This window comes from Panthera uncia, chromosome C2 (assembly GCF_023721935.1).
Source record: "Panthera uncia isolate 11264 chromosome C2, Puncia_PCG_1.0, whole genome shotgun sequence".
NCBI classification, from domain to species: domain Eukaryota; kingdom Metazoa; phylum Chordata; class Mammalia; order Carnivora; family Felidae; genus Panthera; species Panthera uncia.
This window is the reverse complement of record NC_064810.1, coordinates 79,948,628-79,972,919: the sequence shown is the minus strand read 5'-3', so window position 1 is coordinate 79,972,919 and position 24,292 is coordinate 79,948,628. Positions and strand designations below refer to the sequence as shown.

General features: G+C 37.9%; 1 protein-coding gene across 10 annotated transcripts in view; it reads left to right on the top strand.

The window, feature by feature from the left end:
* Positions 1–24,292, top strand: part of SENP2 (SUMO specific peptidase 2) — a 37,908-nt gene that overhangs the window by 4,076 nt on the left and 9,540 nt on the right. For 6 of the 10 annotated variants that reach the window (XR_007457301.1, XM_049628427.1, XM_049628430.1 and 3 more), the window contains exons 3-15: positions 2,791–2,924; positions 3,573–3,639; positions 5,650–5,740; positions 8,253–8,421; positions 10,167–10,270; positions 11,575–11,669; positions 12,097–12,148; positions 13,180–13,246; positions 15,153–15,329; positions 16,572–16,703; positions 18,340–18,543; positions 19,524–19,603; positions 22,491–22,575. Coding sequence is in view for 9 of the 10 variants with exons in the window: in XM_049628427.1 (XP_049484384.1) it covers positions 2,791–2,924; positions 3,573–3,639; positions 5,650–5,740; positions 8,253–8,421; positions 10,167–10,270; positions 11,575–11,669; positions 12,097–12,148; positions 13,180–13,246; positions 15,153–15,329; positions 16,572–16,703; positions 18,340–18,543; positions 19,524–19,603; positions 22,491–22,575 (1,457 nt within the window). In the remaining variant the exon portion in view is untranslated. Of the gene's footprint in view, positions 1–2,790; positions 2,925–3,572; positions 3,640–5,649; positions 5,741–8,252; positions 8,422–10,166; positions 10,271–11,574; positions 11,670–12,096; positions 12,149–13,179; positions 13,247–15,152; positions 15,330–16,571; positions 16,704–18,339; positions 18,544–19,523; positions 19,604–22,286; positions 22,576–24,292 lie in introns of those variants that run through there. The other 4 variants (XM_049628434.1, XM_049628435.1, XM_049628433.1 and 1 more) reach the window with 4 other exon arrangements.

Genomic DNA, 24,292 nt, shown 5'->3' with positions numbered 1-24,292 from the left:
CCTTAAATAATAAGGGTAATCATCTATTTCATGGACTTCCATGTTAAAGATCTCTCCCTCCATGATTCCATGAAATATGTATTATAATTTCTGAATTGAAATTATAGATGGGAACCAAGGGGGAAGCAGTGGGTAGAGGATATAATACTTATTGGCAGAGTTTGTAAAGGTCTACAGCACTGCATCCAATAGACCTCTCTGTGATGATGTCTGTTGAACACTTGAAATGGGGCCAGTGTGCCTGAGGAACTGAATTTAATTTTAACTAAATATAAACTTAGGTAACTACATGTGGCCACTGGCAACTGTGTTGGATAATACAACTCTCTTGGTTGCTTTTGAGAGAGGAAGAAAGGAGGGTAAAAGAAAAGGGGAACCTTAGAATCTCAGACTTATGATCTTACAGATCAGAGGGGTTTTAAGAGATCTAACCTAGTCTAGTGTGAAGAAAGTAAGGTGGTCTTATCCCCATTTTATAGGCCGTCTACCTTCTTCCTCTCCTCCTACTCCTTCTCCTCTCCTGTCCTCCTTTCTCCCCCCTCCCCTTTCTTTTTTGAGTCATTTAGATTTTTTTGGCCTAGTCTCTAGGAATACTCAGATTTTGAGGTGCCTGGGTAGCTCAGTCGAGGTCAAAGCATCTGACTTCAGCTCAGGTCATGATCTCATGGTTCCTGGGTTTGAGCTCCACGTCGGGCTCTGTGCTGACAGCTCAGAGCCTGGAGCCTGCTTCAGATTCTGTGTCTCCCTCTCTCTCTGCGCCTCCCAGCTCATGCTCTCTCTCTCTCTCTCTCTCTCTCTCTCAAAAATGCATAAACATTAAAAAAAAAAAAAGGAATACTCAGATTCTGACAAATTTGTAGGAAAATAAGTATTACAATGCTTTTTAGCATCCATTATTTAACTATGTTACTTATTACAAGTATACTATGCCCTCTGGGGCCTGAATGACAGTCTAGTGGTTAAGCATAAATCTCTAAAACTCTTACTCTTTCACTTAAGAAAACACAGCAGAGGGGCACCTGGGTGGCTCAGTCGGTTAAGCATCCGACTTCAGCTTAGGCCATGATCTCATGGTTTGTGAGTTTGAGCCCTGCATTGGGCTCTCTGCTGTCAATACAGAGCCCTCTTTGGATCCTCTGTCCTCCTCTCTCTCTCTCTGCCCCTCCCACGTGTGTGCTCTCTCTCTCTCAAATATCAATGAACATTAAAAAAAAAAAAACCACAGCAGAATATAAGATACATTACTAGAGGGATAATCTGGAATTTTTTTTTAAGTTTATTTATTTATTTTGACAGAGAGAGCATGTGTGCACTCACGAGTGGGGCAGGGGCAGAGAGCAAAGGAGAGAGAGAGAATCTCAAGCAGGCTCAGCACTGCTTGAGGCTCGAACCCAGGAACCCGTGAGATCATGACCTGAGCAGAAGTCGAATGCTTAACTGACTGAGCCATCCAGGTGCCCCATCTCCCTGTTGTTTAAGTTATTCCCCTATCTTTCTATTTCTGTTTTATATTTTATATGTTCTGGAGTGCTTGTTGTTTAAGAGCCACCATTTCAGTTTCAGGCTTTTTTTTCCTCTAAAAAAATTTAGCAGAGGGTGGCTAAATTGATGGTCTCTTTCTCTCTCAAGCTAGTGGTTTAAAATACTTTAACTGGGAAATAGAAAGGAAATTGTAGACAACCAATCAACAGTGTAGGAAATGAGAAAGGGGTAGTGTCCTAAAAAGAGGAAGTGGGGCAAGTACTGAAATTTACCCTTCCCCCTTATTTGTTTACTTACTTATTTTGTAATCTTTATTTTTGGTGGCAGGGAGGGGCATCCGATCTAACATGTCTTCTCCAGTAGAGGAATAGCCTTATTTCATCAGAGATGTTTAAGAGCTACATGTTTTATACTTCACTAATTTCCACCTTGGAAGTAGCCAATGTATAATAGGCACTTAGTAAGTAGTTATTTAGGAGTGTATTGTTACCTTCCCAGGAAGTAAAAACAAACCAGTGAGTAAATTATAGTGCTTCCTGTTGGATTCTGCCACGTTTAGTGTCTATATGCTGCAGGTTAAGTTATGCCCCTATCTCTCTGGCTTATTTATTTTATATATTCTGAAGAACTCATTGCTTAAAAGTGGTCATTTCAATGGGTGCCTGGGTGGCTCAGTTTGTTAAGTGTCTAACTCTCGATTTGGCTCAGGTCATGATCTCATGGTTCTTGAGATTGAGCTCCCGTGTAGGGCTCTGCTGACAGCGCAGAGCCTACTTGGGATTCTCTCTCCCTCTTTTGTGCCCCCTCCCACTTGTGCATGCTCTCTCTCTGTCTCTAAATAAACATTTTTAAAAAGTTGTCATTTTAGGACTTTTTTTATGAATTAGTATGTGATTTGCTGAAGTGATAATTTCGTGTTTGTATAGCATCCCAGAAGAGATATTTTATTGAAAAACAAAAATTATGGGGCACCTGGCTGGCTCAGTTAATAGAGCATGCGACTCTTGAACTTGAACTTGGGATTGTGAGTTCAAGTCCCATGTTGGGCCTAGAGCTTACTTTAAAAAAAAAAAACAACCCAAAAAGCAACTCAAAAAACAAAACAAAAAGACCTCCAAATGCTGGAATGCTGGAATTTCAGTTATTCAGATAGGAGAAAAATTACTTTTACAGTTACCGTCTTATCTCAGTGATTGAAAGTAGGACTTCTAATAAAGATTGAGAGAGGCCTTTCTAAGACATACTCTTAATTTTTTGCTAGAAGTGTATTACTCTATATGTGTATGTAATCTATACTATATTTTCTAGATTATTTCATTCACCAAGTGAAAACCAGTCTCTACAATGCTGCCAGCTTATTTGGATTCCCATTCCAGCTGACCACAAAGCCCATGGTAACTTCTGCTTGTAATGGAACACGGAATGTGGCCCCTTCAGGAGAGGTCAGTGGGGATAGGGTTCCATTGGGGCTACTGATTTTTGTACTTCATCATTAAAGTTAAATTTTAGAAATATTCTCTTTTTATGGGATGTTTGGCTGGCTCAGTCAGAGAGCATGCAACTCTTGATCTTGGGGTCGTGTGTTCAAGCCCCACGTTAGATACAGAGATTACTTAAATAAATAACATTTTATTAAAAAAAAAAGAAATATTCTCTTTTTAGGAATTAATGAGTAGAATGACTTTTTCCCAGAAACATTGATTCCAAAAACATTCTTTTTTTTTCCCCCCCCCCAGAACCATTCTTTATTAATGTTGATATAAAGGCCAAGAATTTAAAAGTTAAGAAATTATGCAGTTAAAAAATATTTATAAAGAGCCCAGCTACTAATACATCTGCTTTTCTTATTTAAGTACTATATGTAAAGAACCTAGAATTCTTATTTTGTACATAATTTTGTGAGTCTTCACCAGTTAAACCTTTGGTCTCACTAATGATGTCTCTTCTGTGAGCTAGCAAAATAATCACCAATAGAGTGATTTTAAGATATTAAGATATTAAGATTTTAAGATATTAATATTTAAGATATTAAGAACTTACTTAAATTCTAAAATTTAGATACTACAGAGGTGGTTCTATTTGATTTTAAGGTATTTTCGAATTCTTCATCTTGTGAACTGACAGGTTCTGGATCCTGGAACAACATGCTGAAACTGGGTGAGGTGGTCAAAAATCTTTCTGCTTTCCTCTACCTCCTTCTGCCTCTGTTTTCTGAGTTTTGAGAATATGAAAGGAAAACACTGATTTGGGTTGGGATAAGAACATAGACATATTGTCTCTACCATTCTAAAAATGAAGTAGCTTTCTTTTAGAATTGTCATTGAATTTACTGGTTGTGTTTTCTATTTGTATTATCAGTGTCTTTAATGTGACTTAGTTCAAGGTTCATTCATAAAAAAAAAAACAAATAAAAACATTTCCTGAGAGCTTACTCTGTGCTAGGCATGTGTTAAGTTATCAAGAATAACAAAATAACAAAACAATAATTAAAACTTTTCATAACAAAATATAAAACAAATAACAAAATAATTAAACCCTGCCTTTGAGGAACATCATCTGATTGGGAAGCAACTTTAAGTTTCCAGTTCTCATATTTTTATGGATTACGAATCTCCATATTATTGTTGGAGCCCAAAGTTGAATTGTAATTATTGTACATACTGTATAAAATTCTATCATGGGGAAGAATAGGAAGAATCCAGACTCCTGAAAATGGCTGTGATCTCTGTCACACAGCATATGAAGTTTGAGAGAAAGAGAAAAAAGCTTTTAGAAAGTTGTGGGTTCAGAGATCAAAAATAGAAGAAATTGAGGAAATGACAAAAACCTTACAGTAGTGCTACTCAAACTTTTTTAGTAAAGTATCTCTGGTAGAAGAGAAGAGCAAAGGGGAGTAAATGCATACCCCTGAGTCTGAGAATCTAGTTCCAAAAGACCTGGAACAAAGATGATACTTTTTTTTGCAGTCTTTCATTTTAGAGGCAATACAAATTAGATTTTATAATCTATTCGTATCATTTGAATATATAAATATTAAAAGTTATTTATCTTTGGGGCATCTGGGTGTCTCAGTCAGCTAAGCATCCTACTTCAGCTCAGGTCAGAATCTCACAGTTCATGAGTTTGAGCCCCATATTGGGCTCTCTGTTGTCAACACAGAGCCTGGAGCCTGCTTCAGATCCCCTGCTCCCCCCACTCCCCACCACCTTATGCTCTCTCTCTCAAAAATAAAATAAACATTAAAAAAAAAAACTATTAAAAAAGTTATTTATTATTAAGTTGGACATATGGAAGGGATGATACCTTTGTCTTGTGCCTGAGGTACCAACACTATGTTTCTGTGTATTTGTGTAGCCTAGTCAGAGAAACACAGGTATTCCTAGGGCACCTTTCTTGTACAGTCTCTTATCTGAAACCCTTGAAGATGGGCTTGGGAATTAGAATCTTTCATATTTTAGATATGTTGTGTTTATTGAATATTGTTAACAATCCATTAGGATTGAACAGTGGTTCAAATCAGATTTTGCAAACAAATGAATTCAGGTCAGTTTAAGTTTTGCTGCTACAGACTTAAATGAAAAAACTTTCAGTTTTAAATCTCTTTACATTTTGGAGTCCTCAGAGACTCTACACCTCTATAGTAGCTCCAGCAGTGAATGGGGCTGATGAAAGTGTGGTTACTTGTTTTTGAGGTATAGTAACCATCTCATAAGTGTTGGAAGCTTCCAGTGAACTGTAGTAGCCTATAGCAAGTTTTCATTTAAAAATAACTTCTGTTTAAAAATAATAATAACTTCTGTTTTCTTGGGAAGAAGAAATGATTTGAACAACTCACTCAATTTGATTAGATTACAGGGAGTTTGTAATCACTGAGTTCCCCATGCTTCTTGATGGTCCCAGGATGCAAGTGAAACTTGAAGAGCTTGCCTGTGAATTTTTACGGTCTGAGGTCCAAGGCAAACTGAGCACTATTGCTTTTCCTTCAACTTTTTACAATTTGTACTGGATCTCTGTGCTATATAGTAATAGAATTTGAAAGAATAGGGTATTTAGTTCTACAATGTAGTCTGCTCACAGATTTTCTAATGCAGACTGTTCACAGGTTTTTGGGTTGGGTTGTTGTTTTTTGGTTTTTTTTTTACAATTACAAATGCATTTTTAAAATAGGTAATAAATCTCCTAATGGAATAAGTGACTATCCAAAGATCAGAGTGACAGTAACCCGAGATCAGCCTCGTAGAGTCCTGCCTTCCTTTGGGTAAGTGTTAAATTCTGCCTTCCTGTCAATGGAAACTTATTCTTTTATGTAATCTTGTTAAGAAGTACTCCGAGTTTAGTAATTTGCCAGATATCATACAGCTGTTGAGAGATTTGAACTCAGGTGTGTGTTACTCTTTCTATATCATCATATGCTTATAGCATCTGATGTTGAAAACCTTTTAAAAAAGATTTGTTGCTCACTTCTAAACTTTATTTTTTTATTAAGTTTTTTATTTTAATTCTAGTATAGTTAACATACAGTGTTAATGTTAGTTTTAGCTGTACCATGGAGTGAGTCAACATTTCTACACATTGCTCAATTCCCTGTCATAAGTGTACTCTTTAATCCCCATCACCTATTTCACCCATCCCCCCCCACCTCCCCTAAACTTAATTTTTTCCCTAAACTTTATTTTGGAAGCATAATATACATATAGAAAGTGCAGAAACCATGATAAGTTTCCGTATACTAAACACATCAGTTTTATGAAATGTTTTTATTAGTAATTTTCTTCTCCTTTCTGTGTTCTCACTTTGTTGAATAAATAGCTGATTGTAGGGTTAAGAGAGAAAGTATAAATATCATTTTGTTATTTCTCATTTAATTCCGTTACTGTCAGCGATATACTGTAGTATAATTCCAGTTCTTTAAAATTTGTTAACATTTGTTTTATGACCTGAATATGGTCTGCCTGGATGATGTTCAATGTGCACTTGAAAAGAATATGTATTCTGTTATTTTTAGGTGGAATGTTCTAGATTGCCAGTTAGGTCAAGTTGACTGATAATGTTTTACAGTCTTACTGATATCTTTCTTCTTCTTCTTCTTCTTCTTCTTCTTCTTCTTCTTCTTCTTTTTATATTCGCTAACATTTATTGTAGAACAACATTTAATTTCCTTGCAGAGTAAACACATTCCTAGGAGACATTGTATGGCACACTATGTCTTCCAAAATTATATGTACAAATTGTGATTGATATGTTTCCACTCTAAAATTACCATTATGTGCATATAGTCTACACTGTTGTTGTAGAGAATTACCATAAGCATCAACTGGGGTCTTACTGATTTTGTACCTACCTTTTTATGGATTGATGACCGAGGAGTGTTGATGTTTTCTACTATAATTATGGATGTGTCTATTTTTCCATCTAGTTATGTCAGTTTTTGCTTCATGTATTTTGTCTTTATGTATTTTAAAACTCTATAGGGGCATCTGGGTGGCTCAGTCAGTTGAGCATCTGACTCTTGATTTCGGCTCAGGTCATGATCTCATGGTTTATGAGATTGAGTCCTGTGTCAGGCTCTGTGCTGACATCATAGAGCCTGCTTGAGATTCTCTCCCTCTCTCTCTGCCCCTCCACCTCTTGCACCAGTTATTACCATTTTGCCTCATTTGCTTCATCGTGCTCTGTCATATATACCTAATATTTTTTTCTGAAGCTTTTGAGAGTAAGTCTTAGGCTCATGCTCCTTTAATCATAAGCTCATGAGCGTGTTTATTTCTTAAGAGTGAGGACATTCACTTACATAATCACAGATTAACAAAATCAGAAAATTTAACATTGGTACAATACTATTCTATAATCTCATTAAAATTTTTCCATTATAGAGATTATTTTTTTTCTGGTCAAGGATTCAGTGCAGGATCATGTATTACATTTAATTTTCATGTCTTTTTGATCTCCTTTAATCTGGAACAATTCCTTAGCCTTTCTTTGTCCTTGATGGCATGGATATTTTTACAGAGTAGAAGGCTTTTCTTTTGTAGAACGTTCTTTAATTTTGTCTGATGTTTACTTATTGTTTGTTCAAGATTATGCAGTGTTTTTTTGTTTGTTTTTTTTCATTTTGTAAAAATACTACATCAGTGGTTTATCTTCTTTAAAATATCTCATCAAGAGGGGTATGATACCAGTTTGACACATTACTGATGACATCAGGAGAAGCAGGCTCTGTCACCAGCAACAAGGACTGGGTGGGGGCTTCATGGCTTCCATTTCTTTAGCATTCATTAATTCAGCATTCAGTGGATATTTACTGAGTGCCTTTTGGCTTAGGTCCTGTACTAGGGTACAGTGGTGAAAGGATGTCATCTCTGTTTTCATGGAATTTGAAGTTTAGTGTGGGATAGACACAGTAAACAGGGAGTCACACGAATCAGTAATGCCACTGGTGCAGGTGACTAAAGTGAGAGTGTAGTGTCTGAGGAGGGTATGTGTAATAACACAGCTAAATCCAGAGTTGTGGTTGGACATGTGAGCATGAGGAAGAAGGCAGAGGCTTCCGTGTGGCAGCCCTGTTGGCTGCAAACAGACATTCCAGAGCGGAATGCTGGGGTGCCCTCCACTTTAGAGACAGATTTAACTGTTGTGAGTGGTAGTTTTCTGGTTTGCCAGGAGCAGGCTCAACCTAGGACAGACAGCTTAATCACAGGATGGTTTGGGAGATTAAATGATGGCAATTTAAGCAGTTTGGCGATAACTTTTTCTTTTTTTCTGTCTCGCAGTTTTACTTTGAACTCAGAAGGGTATAGTAGAAGACCCGGTGGCCGTCGCCACAGCAAAGGCCCTTCAGAAAGTTCTTTAACCTGGAAGCCTCAGGAACAGGTTGTAACAGAGATGATTTCTGAAGAGGCTGGCAAGGGTCTGAGGCGTCCCCACTGTACTGTGGAGGAGGTAAGCCGTTTTAGCCTGATCTCTTTTAAAAAATATTTTATGAATTTTTAGGGGAATAAATAGTATGTGTACTGGAGTACAAAATTCAAAAGGTACGAAAAGGATGTACACTGTAAATTTCCCAGTCTCCCTTTTAGTGCGCGGCCCCACCACCATGTCTGATGCTAAACAAGTAACCACTGATACTTCTGGAGGCTTCTATACGTATATAAGTTAGTCAGTTTTCAGATTCTTTTTCACTGTGGGACAGAAAAAGGAATCATGCTAGAAAGAGAGGAGATTGTATTCCTTTTTGCTGTTTGAATTATTTTAACTTGTTTCTTTCATAAGGTGTAATAACTGTGGCTAATTAAGAGAAGTAAATGGTGAACATGTCTGCTTTTTCCTTCCCTTTTCAGGGTACTTAGCATGATGTCTTCATCAACAGTCTTCTTTTTACTTCCCTCTTGAAATCTTTGCTTATTCTAGGAAAATTTAGAATTATTCGTGTATCCATGGCATTTCTCAGGACCATCACCTAGTGCATTTCGCTGGATGGTTTTCTGAGCCACTTAGTTCAATTTGTCTAAGAATTACTTATTTGAGGCTCAGGTGTTGTGCTAGTTGTCAGCAATTCAATTCAAATTCAATTCAGTTCAATTCAAAAATTGAATAAAATGTAGCCCCCATCCTCTCGGAGCTTGTGCCTAACTAGGTGAATCAACAGAGGCAAGCAGAGGGAGGAAGGGATGGAAGTAGGCTTCAGTACCTCTTAGGTGAGAAGTCAGAGATGAGACTGAGCAAATATATATCAGGTGCACACAGGATATATTCTAGAAATATTAGAAGGTAATATTAGCAAGGACATTTTCATTGGTTAAGTGTAATACAAAGCTAGAGAGAAGAGCCTGAGTCTCAGATTTCAGTCTTGGTCACTGACCAAGATACCCAGTGTATGTAGGGGGAAGTTGATGACTTCAGTTTTGGGACATTGTTTAAAGTGCCTGTGAAACCGCAAGACCTGTCTGTAGACTCTTGGATATAGGTGATGGGAGTTATAAGAAGAAGGCAGGGTTAGAGACACATTTCTGTATCTTCCGTGTATCGGTGTTCAATAAATCAAGGGAGAGATGACTCAGGGAGAGAATGTAGTGTGAAAAGAGATGACAGGCAGACTGCCTGTATTTGAGGGCAGGCAGAAGGAGAAATAATTGGCAGTGGAGACTAAGAAGATAAGAAGAAATCAGGAGTGTATAGTCTAGGAAGGCAAGGTGAGGTCAGCAGGGTAAGATGCCAGAGACAGTGGTCGAGTAACATGAGGGCTGAAGAAGTGTATGCTGGGTCTGGCCATGGAAGTCATTGGTGACTTAGTGAGACCATATTCACTGTGGAAGCTGAATGTTCTAAATATGCAGGTTGGATTATTTCCGTTGAGTTTTTTGTGGTTGACAAAAAACTGCTGTCAAAAACCTAGATGCCATCTGAGTTAAGCAGGTAACACAAATGAGTGAAGTGGGCTGGAGTGAATGGCCCATCGAAGGAGAATAGCCCTACACAGCTCCACATTGCTGATTCAGTTTTTTGAAACAGGCCAGATGTTTGGATTTTTCTTTTCAGATTTATAAAGTTGGGAACTCAAAGAAATTTTTAAAATGCTGACAAATAAAACATGTTTGTGGGCGGCATTTGACCTCTTAGTTTCTGTTTAGGATTTAATGATAGGTTTAATGTTACAGTACTTAACTAACATGCTTTCTTTTACTTAGGGTGTTCAGAAAGAGGAAAGGGAGAAATACCGAAGGTTATTGGAGCGACTTAAAGAAGGTGGTCATGGAAACTCTGTTCCTTCTGTAACTTCAACTTATCACAGGTAGAAATGAGCTAACAAAATAAATGCTTTGCCAGACATCTTTTTCCTTATTTTTGGAGAGGGGATTGGTGAGAAGGGCTTTGTTGAAAAAAGAGGTTAGCTTTGAGAGGATTAGCCTTGTTCTATGCCTGAACGTTGTATCTAGTAATGAGACACACAGCAGTGGTTTTGCAAAACAGAATTTTCTGTCAGCTTTAGATTCTTTTGTTCACATGAACTCTTGAAACTCTGATATAGAAAAGTAGAATTACAGGTTGAAGTCAGGTTCTTACTGAGCAGAGAGGTTTTTCGAACACTCCAGCACACACATTTCCCACAATCTCTTGTCTTTCTCTGTCCCTTTCTCCCTCCTTCCCCTTTTCAGCCCAGTTCTCCCTCCCACCCCAGCTTCTCTGTCAGATATACACACAGTCCCAGTGGCATGTTAGTGAATGCATTTTTGCACAATTGGAAGTCCTCCACTTCAGAGACAAGATTCAAGTCACCCCAGGTCATAGAAAGTTTTCCTTATAAGGCTTCTTGTTTGTTAATTAAATATTCTAGTGCTTTGGGCAAATAGATGACAGTGGCAGAAGGAGCTGATGTCTGGCCTTATATTAGCCTGTAAAAAAGGGACAAAAAATATATGAGCTCAGGATTGAGGCACAGGTGATAATTCTAACAAGTGGTGTGAGAATACACAGTGGGGGTGGGGAAGATCCTGGAAATTATGTAACGGCAAGTTGAAGGTGAAAAAGTCACAGGACTGTCTATCTTGTTGAATGTACAAATAGCAGAAGATTATTTGTCTAGGAATTTTAACTTTTGCTGTGAGCTTTTTTTTTTTTAATTCTCTTAGGCAGAGTGTTAATATTTTCTCCGTTTTGATTAGCCACTGTTGGAAGCAGCAGTATGCTTCCTGAGCTTTTGCTTTTGTCATGTTGGCAAAATCCTCAAACTATTTTGCCGTTTACAGCCCTGCTTTTGGTTTCAGGGTCCATTTCATTATATCATTTAAAATTTTTCATCTTTTAACCTGAGTTTTACCACACTGAGATTTTTTTAGTCAGGGTGGTGCTGGGGATTGAGAACATCCAATTTTACAGAGAAACTGGAGGTTAGGTAACTTGGCTGAGGTATTAGAATCAGGATTACACTCCTTGTATCCAAGTCCCAGATGTTACTATGTTGCATCCTCTCATAATTTCGAAGTTACAGGGTAATCAATAACTCCTATTTCGAGAAGCTTGTCAGTCAGAGATCATGAATATTTATGATGGACTTTCCTTTTGTATTTGACCTTCTTCACTTTTTATGTTTCTAAGCTCTCAAAGAAGTCACATGGACACATTAAAGACCAAAGGCTGGGGGGAAGAGCAAAGTCACGGAGTCAAAACAACTCAGTTTGTTCCAAAACAGTGTGAGTTCCCAGATTTAGCCCTATCTCCATGTATTGACCTTAGTTCATGTGCATACGAAATTGAGAAATGATGTGCTAGTGAAAGATGGTGTACCAAACTTTAAAACATTGTCTGACCCAGGGCATTGACTTGGTCTTATTCAGTACAAGTACTTTAGTAAAAAAGCGATTTCAAGATGAAGTAGATTCATAAAATACCTCTTGATTGTTATTCTTAGCTTCTACATAGCAAGTATTTTGTGAGCCTAGAGTTAGTTTCTTAATATTTATTTTGTTAATTTCTTCATATTTCTCCACTGGCTGTTCACTAACGGCACTAAATGATAAGTGAATGTCTTGATACTTTGGAAAGTGCATAAGTTGAAATTCTAGCTATATGGTTGGTTAATAAAGGAAACATTCAATCTTTTCTTTGTCATCTTCACAGATAGAGTTGTTGAAACAAGGGGACCTCTATGCTCAGTGAGAAGTGAGAAGAGGTACATGGTTCAGTTCATTCTAAGTTTTCTTTTGATGGATTATTTTCTTTGTAAGCTATTTTTATGAATAACTATGTCTAAAGACTTAAGAACTCTACTCAGCTCTGGTAGCTGGTTAGCATATATGGGTACACGGGTAGCTATTGTGTCTAATGCCCACCCTAGCTCAGAGGGTGCTCTTCTCTTCTGGGCTTTAGGGGTTGGGAGATGCAGGCAGGTACCACTTGGATAGGAGTGTGGTTGTGGTAGGCATCTTTAGGCATTAGCACCTCTAGTATAAGAACAGTGAAGGCAGTTCTGTGTGCCCTTAGTATTTTGGATGATAGTTCCTTGATAACAGAGTTTGGGGTAGACTATGGGCCATTGTCCAAATCTGGTCCACCTGCCTATTTTTTTAAGTAAAGTTTTATTGGAACACATTCATGCTAATTCATTTACATGTTGTCTGGCTGCTTTTAAGCTATGATGGAAGTTGAGAAAATGTGACAAAAATTCTAAGACTTGGGGCACCTGGCTGGCTCAGTGGTAAAGCATGTGGCTCTTGATCTTGGGGTCCTCAGAGTCGTGAGTTTGAGCCCCATGGTGGACATAGAGATTACTTAAAAAACCCACAAGACTTGCACAGCCTAAAATATTTACTATCTGATCCTTTTTCAGAAACTTTGCTGACTGTTGGCTTAGAGGACTAGATAAACTCAAGGCAGTTTTTATTTACAAATTATTAAGTCTTATTTCTAAAACTAGTGTATCATTTACAGGTTAAAATTAATCCAGTCTAGAGGTGCTTGGGTGGCTCAGTCGGCTAAGTGTCCGACTCTTGATTTCGGCTCAGGTCATGATCTCATGGTTTGTGGGTTTGAGCCCAGTGTCGTGCTCTGCGCTGACAGCATGGAACCTGCTTGGGATTCTCCCTCTCCCTCTTCCTCTGCCCCTTCCCCACTTATACTCTCTCTCTCTCTCTCTCTCAAAATAAATGAATAAACATTAAAAAGTATATATCCAGTCTACACTCTCCCAATTTTTTTCCTCAGGTGTTGTTCAAAGGGGAAAATTTCTGATACAGAGAGGACAGTTGGACTCAGACTTGAAAATGAAGGTGTAAGTGGAAACCCTAGTTCAATTTTATATCATTTTACTCTTTCAGCTGATTCACATTAAAGTTTTGGTGCTCATGACAAGTAAGAAAGATGAAAAATATTACTTTGATTTCTAGTTTTGTTGTTTTCTTTGAAAAAGCAGCAGGCATTGAAGATACACAACTTCTGGCTTCCTTCTGAATTCCTGGGGTTTTACCTCTGTATGGTATTCACCTTTTTTTGTGAGAGAGACCAACTTGCCTCCATCCCAACCCTTAATCTGTGTTGCCTGGCTTCTTTTGGAGAATTTTTTAAAACCGTATGTGTCTAGGAAAAATAGGTTCAGGATTTCTTTTCAGAGTCAAGATCTCAGATTTATTTGAAAATATTAGCAGTCTTAGGCTTAATTGGATTTAATGTTTTTCTATGTAAGTATTGGAACAAAAAGTGTTCCAGTGATCCCCATACCAACACTAACATTTTAAACAATAGTAGTAGAGCGCTTTGCTAAACACTCTGTATCCAAAAGAAATACATTACTAAATTAAATGCGAGCTTGAAGTTTTAGATTACTTCACATTTTAGATACATGGAAATGCCAGAGTTTGGGACACTGATTTATGTGAAGTACCAGTTTAATCAAGTTTTTCTTCTCCCATTAGACTTTTTTGTAAGAATTAGTCTGAAGGCTAAGTCATTCGTTAAGTTCTAGGTCTCAGAACTTCCCCATCCCCAGTAATTTGGAGCGAAGCCTTTTGTATTGAGTTAGCATTTATCACCTATGGAGCACAAACTGAAAGAAGAGAGGAACTAAGCCTGAGAGAGGAAAGAGAGGGAGCATATTTGGAACCTGGCTAAAAACTACGTCCTGCTGGGGCGCCTGGGTGGCTCAGTCACTTAAGCATCCAACTTCAGCTCAGGTCATGATCTGGTGGTCCATAGGTTCGAGTCCCTCATTGGGCTCTGTGCGGACACCTGAGCCTGGAGCCTGTTTTGGATTCTGTGTCTCCCTCTCTCTCTGCCCCTCCCTGGCTCACACTCTGTCTCTCTCTTTCTCTCAAAAATAAATAAACATTAAAAACAAAACAAAACAAACAAAAGAACCCGACTATCTCTTGCTTCTATTCTTGCTGAACCTGAAGGCTTTGCTGCCCAGGAATGTGGGGAGGGGCCAGCAGCTGCTAGTTTCCTAGGACCAGTATACCTGGCAGTCAGCTAGAGTGAAGAGTACAGGCTAAGCATGCTGAGACTAGTGTGGTCCTAGTCTGAAGCTCTATTTGTAACTCAGTTTCTTAATTTTAAAAGTTGGTCTACTAGATAACTGAAATTTAATATTAAACATTACATAGGGTCACAATATGGAAGGATATTGTCAGAGTTTCTGGAATGTTGGCAGAGTTCTATTTGTTGACCCAAATGGTGCTTACATAGGTGTTAATTTTACAAAAAATTAAGTGGTACATAAATGTACATTTTTCTATATGAGTAATTATTTTTCTTAAAAGATGAAATAGAACAAGTTTACTTATTATAAAGATCGTAATGCTTTATTCTGAGTGATGGGATTATGGGTCTTTTTTTTTTTTTTTTTTTTTTTTTTTTTTTAAACATTTCAGAATGTCCTATAACCGTCTTATTTTTCCACTGACATAAGAGAGCTGAAAATACTTTCCTTGCTGCCTCCAGGGAAAGTGATGAGTGTTCTGTTTCATGGTTTGTAATTGAGGTGTCCTGTGAACCTTAGGTCTTGAACATTTTTTTGTTTCATCTTGCAGAGATAGATACACAAAATCTCCTTTACTTATTTGGGAGATTTGCTTTCTCTCTTCTTTCAGGATAATGGCACTGTTTTATGTTTCATGTGTTATGTATGTTTATATGTGTAAATATCAAACATGTCAATAGAATATAGAAACTTTTTTGATCAGAGGAGGGGACACCAACTGGAACCTGACCTATCCGAAGAGGTGTCGGCCCGACTCCGCCTGGGCAATGGGAGCAATGGCTTACTCAGGAGGAAAATGTCAATACTTGAGACAAAAGAAAAACATTGCTCGGGCAAAGAGAGGGATAAAAGGATGGATGATCTTCTTGAACTTACAGAGGTATTATTTCTTGTGTTGATCAGAATAAGAGGTGTGTTTTTAAGTAGCCCCAGTTATTCAAGACTTGAACAAATGTTTTGTTTTGAGGCGTTTCTCCAGGCTAGGGATGAGTGTATGAAACAAATCAGGCCTAAGGGCTGTCCAGTCACTGGTTACATTGATCATTAGTGATCTGTGAAGGTGACCTAAAGGATCAGATTAATGTTCAGCAAATGTGAGCAGACATATGTGTCACATATCTCAGAATATAATGGGTTCTTTGTAAATTTTTTTTCCTAACCTTCAAATATTTTGGGTTATATAGTATGAGTTTAGCATTAGAAATGAGTTCATTGTATTTTTTAAAAGTGATTAGTGAAAAACTAAGGAAATGAAAATAGTTGTAAATTCTCATTTTAAAGGTGAGCCCACATTGTGGCTTATTTTCCAATGTTGTATTGGTAGGTGGTAGTCAGTCCTAAGCAGTGAGTACCTGTTGAGCACCTACTGTATATTGGACATGCAAGTGGAGAGATCCATAAAATAGCACAATTGTGTGTAGTGGGAGAAGCAGGATTTAAAATACTGGAATGAAAATAATTTCTATTCGGTTTATAGATTCAGTCTCAGTAGCTTGAATATGCGTTTATCTGTGTAATTCTTCAGAGTAAAGAAGCCATCTATTCAGTGAGGACTCAGTTGCTGGACCAGTGCCTTGTTTTCCAGTTTCTCCCTGTTTGCTTATTTCCTTCATTTCCAAACTGCATAGTATCATCTCTTACGGGTCCTAATTTTATTACTTTGCTATGTTTAAATAAAAGTCTAGTAGATAAATAAGGAAAGTGTCAAAATACTTTAAGAGTATTGTGAAAGGAGCAAAGACTAGTAAGTTAGACACCCCTGGGTTCCAGGCTGGGGTCTTAATAACTGTGAACATGTAACCTAAGTCCTCTGAGCTTTACTTCTTATGTAAAATGGTGATAATACTTTCCCCACAAGCAGGGATTAATGATGTGCTTCAGCATCTGGTACCATGTTTGGCTCAGAGTGCTCAGTAAATGGTAGTGAGATAATTGAAATTATAAATATAAATGTTATTACCAAATTATTGTTTCCAGAAGCTAGTAATTGAACTAACAGTTTTTATAACCATTAGTAAATCTACTTTGTATTACAGAGATGAAAAGCTTTTTTAAATTTCAGACTTTTGAAATCTGACTGTTGGTTCTATTTAAAATATAACTTCTGGACTTTCTAATTCAGGACATGGAAAAGGAGATCAGTAATGCCCTAGGTCATGGCCCACAGGATGAGATCCTAAGTAGCGCTTTCAAGTTGCGAATCACTCGAGGAGATATACAGACCTTGAAGAACTATCATTGGCTCAATGATGAAGTAAGTTGTCTCTCCCTCCCCTCCCTGTTCTGTCATTATGCTTAACCGTTACTGTCCACAGCCAAAGTGATTTCTACCCAATTATAATAACACACTTTTAGTTTCATTTAAAACAGAAACACTTCATGGGGTGCCTGGGTGGCTCAGTTGGTTAAGTGTCCTACTTCGGCTCTGGTCATGATCTCACAGTTTGTGGTTTCGAGCCCCGCCTTGGGCTCTGTGCTGACAGCTCAGAGCCTGGAGCCTGCTTCAGATTCTGTGTCTCCCTCTCTGTCTCTGCCCCTTCCCTGCTCATGCTCTGTCTATCTTTCTCCCTCAAAAATAAATAAACATTAAAACAAAACAAAATGGGCACCTTGTCATGATCTCACAGTTTGTGAGTTTGAGCCCCACATCAGCACATCAGGCTGTGTGCTGACAGTGTGGAGCCTGCTTGTGATTCTCTCTGTCTGTCTGTCTCTCTCTGCCCCTCTCCTCCTCTCAAAACAATAAAAAAAAAATAAAAATAAAAAACAAACCAGAAACATTTCAAACCTTAAAATGGTAGTCAATTCTGATTATTTGTTGCCTTTAATTAATAATGGTTTCCTCTTCTGCATCGGTGCTTTGTTTCATCCACCACTTCATTTACTGGTAGTTTTCAGTACATTTTTTTTTTTTTTTTACAGATTGATTTATTTGTTTTTAAGTGAACTCTATGACCAACATGGTGTTTAACTCACAACCCCTGAGATCAAGAGTCAACATGCTCTATAGACTAAGCCAGCCAGGTGCCTGTTCAGTGACATTTTGATAAACCTTGGGTGTAGCTGATGAGTTGAAGGAAGCAGCAAGTGATATTTCATTTTAGATGAATTCTTATTAGAGCCATTTTATCTTTTCAATAATAAATAGATTGACCATTGTACATAAATGTATATGTAAAATGTCTTTTTTCTTTATTTGTGCGATAACTGCAAAGATTTGCCTAATTGTCGTCTTGTATCCTTACATACTTAGCTAAAATGAGTTCTTACTTCTTGCATGTTTTCTAGCTTTCCTTTCCCTAACTCCCCAAAGTCCCTGCATTTTCCCCCTTTGCCTGCCTTCTCTCTCCCCCAATGACTAATGATCCATAAACACATTCTTGTAAAACTAGAATTTTTGTTTTACATTATAAATGTTATATATTTATTATAGAACATTGGGAAAATACAGGAAAGGTAAAAGAAAAATATTCAAAAGTGCCACCAAAGATAAACAAAATGTTAATGTTTAGGTATATTTTCTTCCTGTTAATATTTTTATATATAGTAAAATTTATGAATAGTAAAATTCAGTTCTGTTTCATATTTTGCATATTATTGTGTGTGATATAGTTACATACACCTTTTCATTATTGCAGACTTTCTCCTTGAGTTCCTTCCCATGGCTCATGGTTCAAAAGTACAATTTCACTCCTTCTTAGTCCCTCCCATTTTGCCCTTATTATCTTTTATTTTCCATTTTCTGCAGTAAACAGCCCTTTCATCCCCATCTCTAGTACCTTCTTTTCTTGGAGCTTCTTATCTCCAATTCATCCTAATTCAGTTAGGTAGAAATGTAGTTTGGGTAATGTACTTGCTGTGTTCTGATGTTTACTCCCTTGGTATTACAGGTCATTAATTTTTACATGAATCTTCTGGTGGAAAGAAACAAAAAACAAGGGTATCCAGCACTTCATGCATTCAGTACTTTTTTCTATCCCAAATTAAAGTCTGGTGGTTACCAAGCAGTGAAAAGATGGACCAAAGGGGTCAATCTCTTTGAACAGGAACTTATTCTGGTGCCTATTCATCGGAAGGTACATTGGAGCCTGGTGGTAAGTTGAGAGGGGTAATTGTTGGGAGTTTATATAATGGCTGTGTTCCCTTCCCTCCCCTTCCTTCCCCTTCCCTCCCCTCCTCTCTTCTTGTAAATGTTTATATATTGGTGTGCCTGGATGGTTCAGTTGATCAAGCGTTCCACTCTTGATTTGGGCTCAGGTCATGATTGAGCCCCATGTCAGGCTCTGTGCTGATAGTGCGGAGCTTGCTTGGCATTCTGTCTCTCCCTGTCTCTCTGCCCCCCACTCCCACTCCCACTACCTTTCTTGAAATAAACTTTAAAACAAAAAATAAATAAATAATAAATGTTTATTTACTTATTTTTGAGAGAGAGAATCCCAAGAGGCTCCATGCTGTCAGCACAGAGCCTGATGTGGGGCTGGAACCCACAAACCATGAGATCTTGACCTGAGCTGAAACCGAGAGTCAGACGCTTAACTGATTGAGCCACCCAGGCACCTCTGTAATAGCTGTTTTCTTGGATAATGAAATCTACCCTTTTCTGTCCAGTTAAAGTCCAGTAGTACATATAAAGTGTACTCTGTAGAGTCCTTTTTTGTTCTTGAGTTGAACAGCTTAGAAAACTAGATGGCATACAGGAAGACAGGAAAGGGTTTTAGTAACACATATGTGCTCTTTATTTGATTTCCTTACTTTTGTTTATAAGAAGGTACAGATTTATTATAGAAAAGTACAGATATAAAGCAAAAAGCAAAAAAAAAAAAAAAAAAAAATCTCTTCACTTTGAGAAGACCACTAATGTTTTGGTAAATTTCTAGGCTTTTCTCCAGGAATTGAAATATATAACTTTATAGAAATGAAGCTCATATCATCTGTGATATTTTATAAAAAATGTGTCTTAGACATCCATTTATGTTGAATGTGTATTGACTTTTTAAAAGAGGCTTTATTTTTAGAAATAAAATTCTCCTGTTGTGGTTAAGATGTTTCTGGATGTTGTAATTTTCCATTATAGGTGATAGACCTACGAAAAAGGTGTCTCAAATATCTGGATTCTATGGGACAAAAGGGCCACAGGATCTGTGAGATTCTCCTGTAAGTAAAGGCTAAAAAACTTCACTGTTTGGTCACTATGCTCTTGTTAGGTGGTCTATCTTCTATCCAATCCTAGGAGGCTCTGTTGGGTGACGGTCTAATGTTAAGTGAAGGCTATCTTCTCGGTTATTCAGGAATTGACTTGAATTCATCTTCTTGTCGAAAAAGAACCTAATATCTGATCTTAACTGAGAAGTTTTATTTAGTAGCATCATTAGAAACAAGTTTATCATGTGTTATAATATAAAATATATCTTATTAGAATCCTGTGATTTGAATTAGGTTTCTTTGGGATTGATACATTCTTCTGAATGTTCTAAAGAACTGTTAGCTAGGGAGTCTTTTTTTTTTTTATTATTATTTTTTATTTTAGAGAGAGAGAGCACGAGTGAGGGAGAGGGGCAGAGGGAGAAAGAGAGAGAGTCTTAAGCAGGCTCCATGCTCAGCTTGGAGCCCAATGGGGACTTGATCCCATGACCTTGGGACCATGACCTGAGCTGGAATCAAGAGTCAGACACTCAGCTGACTGAGCCACCCAGGCACCCCTAGCTAGAGAGTCTTATTTCTCTGATTCTTAAACCCAGTCATGTCCCTGCTTTCCATGATGGTTGGGTTCATCTCAGAACCAAGAGGTAACTTTTAAATTCAAGCATATGGATATGGTTTGTAGGCAACTATTTCAAACAGTAATTGCTAGAAACCTGCCTTTAAACCATAGCCACTTATTAGCTGTGTAACGTGCTGACATGATTTTCACAGTGAGGAAGTAGTTCACTAAGAGCAGTCTATTTGGAACCCCTTTGGCTCACCAGACACAAATGGGGGTTCTTGTTTGTAATTTTAGTAAAGATACTTGGATAATTTTCATAAGGATACTTAAGTAAGGAGCCTTTTAAATGAACGACAAGGAAATTTGTTATTAACAACAGTTCAATTCTCTCTTTTTCAATATTATTTTAGTGTAAAAGATCCTTTATTTATAGGTATTTATCTTGAATAGAAAGTTTAAACAGAAGAGAAAAAAGATTTACAAAAATCAGAAGATACACCAAATTGTTTATAAAGCAGTTATTTCCTCCTAGTCTGTTTTGTTTAGGATGTATATAAAATGTGCACACATACGTACATGTGCACATACACATGTGTAATATCACATACATAGAAATGTTCTCACTGAAATCATACAGCAAAGTAAGCTGCTGTTACAGTTACAAAAAGTTACAAAAAAATCATACTTCTGTTACATTCACACTTCTTTTTTCTCTCTCCCCCCCCCCCCCCACCTCCTGTGGGTATCCGAGTTCCTCTCCCTTTCCTGATGCTCCTGGTTCAGCTTTTCTGAACTTTTTTTGTATTATTAGTTCCCCTGCCCAGAGAAAAATTTAATTCCTCCATGGCAAGACAAAATAGTGCTAAGGAATAAGACTTTTTGTTTTGTTGGGTTTAGAGGGCTACAAACCATTGAAATATGTAAGATTTTTGCCTTCCCAGAACCAATTTCTACAGCTGGGGGCTGGTAATGCTCCCACTGAGAGTGCATGCCCTAGCAAACCCATGCTGGTTTACTTTTCATGCAGCTTAGGGTGAGAACCCAGATGCCTGGGTTGAATTTGATGACCCTTGGGAGATCTGGATAAAATTAAATCACTCTTTTTTTTTTTTTTTTTTTTTAAATAGTTTTTTTTTTTGTTTATTTTGAGAGAGAGAGTGCACACGTGCACGCAAGAAGGGGAGGAGCAGAGAAGGAGAGACAGAATCTCAGTCAGGCTCTGCACCATTAGTGCAGAGCCTGATGTGGGGCTTGAACCCCCAAACCACAAGGTCATGACCTGAGTTGAGATCAGGAATCAGATGCTTAACCAACTATGCCACCCAGGTGCCCCTTAAATCACTCTTAATACTTAAGTATATATCTCTTAGGAACAAGGAAGTTTCCTTACATAATCACAATGTCATTATCACACTTAAGAACATTAGCAATCGGTCATATGTAACATATGGTTCATGTTCTGGTTTCTTCAGGTATGTTTTATAGTTTTTTCCAAATCCAGGAAGCCAGTCAGGTTCACATATGGACTTAATGTCTTTTTAGTCTAATTTAAAATAGTCTTCCTTTTTTTGTTTTTCATGGCAATGACATTTTTTTTTTGTTTTTTTCTTTTTGTTTTTCTTTTTGTTTTGAGTCTAGGCCCGTTGTTTTTAATCTATTTATTTATAATTGAAGTACAGTTGACACATAATGGTACATTAGTTTTAGGTGTATAGCTTAGTGATTTGACATCTCTATAGCTATGCTGTGCTTACCACAAGTATATAGGTACCTTCTGTTTTATCTTTCTGTTTAACTTCCAGCATAGGTAACATACAGTGTTTTATTAGTTTCAGGTGTGCACTACAGCCAACCTAAGTGATTTGACAATTATAGAACATTATTTGTGCACATCACGATACGTGTCCTCTTAATCCCCTTCACCTGCTTCACCCATCCCCCACCACATTTTATGTCTATCGTTAAGTGAGAAAAAGCGAGTTGTAAAATGAAGTCCTTATAAAAATAGGATAAAGTGTATGTTTTTACATTGTGTGTTAGGGGTGGAGAGCTAGAAGAATACACAGCAAACTATTAATAGTAATTACTTCTGGAGTGGCTATTATAAGGTCTTTTGCATATGACATTTTACAGGTTTTAATTTTCTAAAGCATGTACAGTTTTTATAAGGAAAAACTTCAATTTAAAAACCGGAAGCAATCACTTTTTTAAAAAAGCTAATGGAGATGGATTTGTGAATAGCATGTCTGTTAACATCGTTTGTAATGTCCTTTGTAATCAGAATGGTAAGTCTCCACAGGCATTCATCAATATATTCCTTCTTTGTTGTTTTTTTAGTCAGTATTTACAGGATGAAAGTAAGACCAAAAGAAATATTGATCTAAATCTTTTAGAGTGGACCCACTACAGCATGAAGCCACATGTAAGTAATGATCCGTCTGTATCTGAAGTGCTTTCTTGCATTTAGTGACAGAGGCCTGTTAGTAGACTTGGCTTCCTCCCTCCCCTCACTCACTCATACCCTTAGGGATGCATTCTCCTGAAGTGTACTCTTAAGAATTATTACCTACTTCTAAATCTTTAGAAAGGCAAGATTTTACTAAGATGTCTGCTTCTTAGCCTTTATTTCTTGTTTAAGTTGTAAACGTTAACTGCATGCTAGCATGTTTCTCAGAAAAGCGAATAGGTTAAAGTCAGCCACGTTTCTTGTTTGGTGCTAATGAAGGTTTAAAGTTCTTGTTACTTCTCTGAGAATTTTGTTTATTTAGATCTTAAGGGTCCCGTGCCACAGGTTCTCAAAAGAGTCAAGTACGCTGTTTGTGAATACGCTTTGTATTATACTTGCCAGATTTGAATCTCATTCGGGGTTGGAGATTGCATACATGTTGAGTCCTAATGGCTTCTTTTAAAAGTAAGCCACATGAATTCAATGTTAGCCCTCACCTGTGTATAATGGCTCACCTGTCCCACAGGATTTTCCTTTCTAAGTTGAATGATTTAAAGGTTGAGCCTTGAAATTTCCTGAGGAGAGATATAAGGAGAGTCTGTTAGGACGAATGCCACGTTCGTGTGGGGAACGTGATAAAGAAAACAACTTCTCTTCCTTTGTGTATCGGTGTCCATAGTTCTCCACTCTGTGAGAGCTGCTGTGCTCAGGAGAAAAGCACGAGCTACCTACCATGTGCGTGGGTGTCACACATGTTCAAACAGTCTTCTTTTTTCACAATAATCCTCTGTATTTCTTTGAATAAAAATTAGCTGTTGTCATCTAGAATGTTTTCCAGCAGGGGTTCAGACTCTCTCTTATTATTGTCTTGTGCTCCGCTGAGCCGGCAGCCAAAGTGTGTAGGGTCTGGCCAAGATCAGGGCAGCAGAGGCCTGGGCAGTGTGTGAATTTACCTCACTTAGGTCGGTTTATGATGCCTTTAGCACTACTTGCAGGAAGCTGGGCTCTTGCTTAGGACAAAATTGAGCCATCAGAGCAGGATCTTGGTTAGTTAAAGCCTATCAAGAAGCTTTTTTCTTTCTCCTGCTTGTAGTTGTGGGGGTTGAAAGTTTTCATCCTATTTTCTTGGCCAGCGAAGCTAAACCGTGCAGTCTTCAAGTAGGTTCATTGTGTTGTATGTGTTTCTGATTGTGCCACATTTAGCCCTTTTCAGAAAAAAAACTTTTTTAATGTTTATTTATTTTTGAGAGAGGGAGAGACCGAGTGTGAGTGGCGGGGAGGACAGAGAGAGACACACACAGAATCCAAAGCAGACTCCAGGCCCCAAGCTGCCGGCACAGAGCCCGACACAGGGCTCAAACCCACAGACTGTGAGGTCATGACCTGAGCCAAAGTCGGAAGCTTAACCGACTGAGCTACCCAGGTGCTCCTTACGTTTAGCCCTTTTCAAAAGTTATAAAGTGCTTCTGAAACCATTCTGACTAGAATTCCTGTTCCTAGTAGTAAACTTTCTTTCAGTTTGGGTTTTTTTTTTTTGTTTTTTTTTTTTAATTTTTTTTTTTCAACATTTTTTATTTATTTTTGGGACAGAGAGAGACAGAGCATGAACGGGGGAGGGGCAGAGAGAGAGGGAGACACAGAATCGGAAACAGGCTCCAGGCTCCGAGCCATCAGCCCAGAGCCTGACGCGGGT